We start from the raw sequence: 2,255 nt of genomic DNA, 5'->3' as shown, positions 1-2,255 counted from the left end.
ACAGCAATATTCTACGTGCATATTTTCGTGTTAATGACATTAATTGTTAACTTAATTGTAAACATTAATTGTTTACTTTATAAACAGTAAAAATCAGTAAGTTCTTTGTAACCAATTTACTTTTGATCTCATTTATCTAAAAAAGTTATTGAAAGTATTAAATTATTTAATAGATTAATTTCCATATACATGATAAAATTATTATTCCAAATATCATTATAGCAATGTTTTTTAATGACTGTTACATTAATTCATACCAGAACAAATATTTGTATGAAGCCAGTAACCCAAGCATTTTCTTATCTATCATGATTTAAAGCAATTATTTATCAGTTTCAGTATTGTTTGCATTAATTAAATTATCTTGCGTATCCTTCACTTCTACCTCCAAAATTCTAGGACCATACAAAAGAACATATGCACAATGCCAATCACCACCTCCGCTGAGTTTTAAAACTTCTTCAGTAGTAACGGCTGTAACAACATCGTCGTCACATTTCATCCATGTATCACTCTTTTGTCGAATCCAACCGACATAATGACCACTGCTGCTGGAACGTCCTCGATGTGTCAAAACAGCTTGTAATTTGTAATAACCACTATTATTTGATCCCAAATCTACAATATGTATATTTAAGTGTTCAATGTATTGATTGAATTTTCGAAACACGATTAATTATTGAATGTTTTTATTCTCTTACCGTCTTTAAACCAGAATGGTTCTTTTCTCATTTCCCTTTTTACACTATCTTCTTTATCTTTAATTTTTACATTACAAGATTCTTCTACCAAACTATCTTCATATTTTTTGAACTTTTCACGCATTGGTATAAGTTTGGTTTGAAGTTCTGAACTACACAATTCAAAAGCATCAAAATCCAAGGGAAATTTTACGTCTTTCAAAATTTTTGCATTAATTGCTTCTTTCTCCTTGTAATAAAACCGTACAAATTGTATGGTTAAATATGCTGGTAATCTGCTAATTTTTGACTGAAAAAAATACATTAATACATAAATGTAATACATTATAAATTTTTTTATCGCACACATACATACATACATACATACATATATACATACATATATACATACATACATACATATATAAACATACAAACATACACTGTTATAAATTTTTATCACATATTAAAGCTATTACTTCCATGCACTAGTATTTAAGTAATTTTTTACTATGTGCGAATAATTCTTTCTAATTTTATAAATACAAGTTTACCTAAATTTTGAATATTAATAAATACATGCCCGCCCGCACGCACGCACGCACGGGCTTAAAAAGATTTATTTACTGATATATCAGTTTGACCTTAGATGGCGTCCTCAAGGGTCAGGTCAAGGTCACATTTTTTAATGAATCACCTAACTTTTTATTTCAATATCTAATAGTCAATGTCGACTTTTTCAAAACACTGCCTGTGGTATTGTACCATACCTTCGAGTCCTATAATTCGGAAAGTATTCAATCAAAAATAACTTTATTATAATATTTTGAAAAGCTCTTGATATTGGTTATTAAATTCTGAAATCAAACATAGAGTATTCGTTTTATTTTAAAAAATCGATATGATCTTGAGCTGATCTTGGCAACGCCATTCAAGGTTAAACTGATAAAATCAGTAAATAAATCTTTTTTAAATCCTACAACTTTTGTCTGAACATTTTTACGATTGAATCTTATCTTGCAAAGATAAAAGGGGTGTATGGGTGGTCTAAAATATCCGTGTTTATAAACATATATGTATACAGAGTGGGGGAAAGGCCGGTACCCCTAAATGACTCGGAAAATATATATTTTGTAGAAAAATGTTTCAGACAAAAGTTACAGGGCTTAAAAAGATCTATTTACTGATCTTAGACCTTGGCATCACCAAGGTCAAGTCAAAGTCACAATTTTTCATCGATTTTTTTTTTTAAAGCAACATCCTATTTTTGATGCCAGAATCTAATAGCTGATATCAAGAGTTTTCAAAACACTGTAAAGTAATTTTAATAAAGTTATTTTTCATTAAGTACTTTTCAATTTTATAAAGTTTAAAAGTTACAGTACCGTCGGCATTAGCATTACACAAGATGTCCCGATGCTCTTAAATGTTGTTTAGAATCATGTTCTGGATAACATTTGTCTAGATCAATGGAGGTTTGTACCTCTTATTTTCATTTTTATGTAAAAATCAATTTTTAATACAAAAAAATGAAAATAAGAGGAATAATCTCCAGTCTTGATATTGACAAAAGTT

The 2,255-nt window shown here is 28.8% G+C and overlaps 1 protein-coding gene across 3 annotated transcripts in view; it reads right to left on the bottom strand.

The window, feature by feature from the left end:
- Positions 1 to 230: 230 nt before the first annotated feature.
- LOC108752119 (ubiquitin carboxyl-terminal hydrolase 14) overlaps positions 231 to 2,255 on the bottom strand; it is a 7,181-nt gene continuing 5,156 nt past the window's right edge. For 2 of the 3 annotated variants that reach the window (XM_018492750.1, XM_018492752.1), the window contains exons 6-7: positions 702 to 990; positions 323 to 618 (exon numbers count right to left, since the gene is read on the bottom strand). In XM_018492750.1, the coding sequence (XP_018348252.1) occupies positions 323 to 618; positions 702 to 990 (585 nt within the window). Of the gene's footprint in view, positions 619 to 701; positions 991 to 2,255 lie in introns of all 3 variants that reach the window. The other variant, XM_018492751.1, reaches the window with a different exon arrangement.

This window comes from Trachymyrmex septentrionalis, unplaced genomic scaffold (assembly GCF_001594115.1).
Source record: "Trachymyrmex septentrionalis isolate Tsep2-gDNA-1 unplaced genomic scaffold, Tsep1.0 scaffold55, whole genome shotgun sequence".
In the NCBI taxonomy this organism is placed as follows: Eukaryota; Metazoa; Arthropoda; class Insecta; order Hymenoptera; family Formicidae; genus Trachymyrmex; species Trachymyrmex septentrionalis.
The sequence above is the reverse complement of the archived record's forward strand: the minus strand, read 5'-3'. Positions and strand labels throughout refer to the sequence as shown.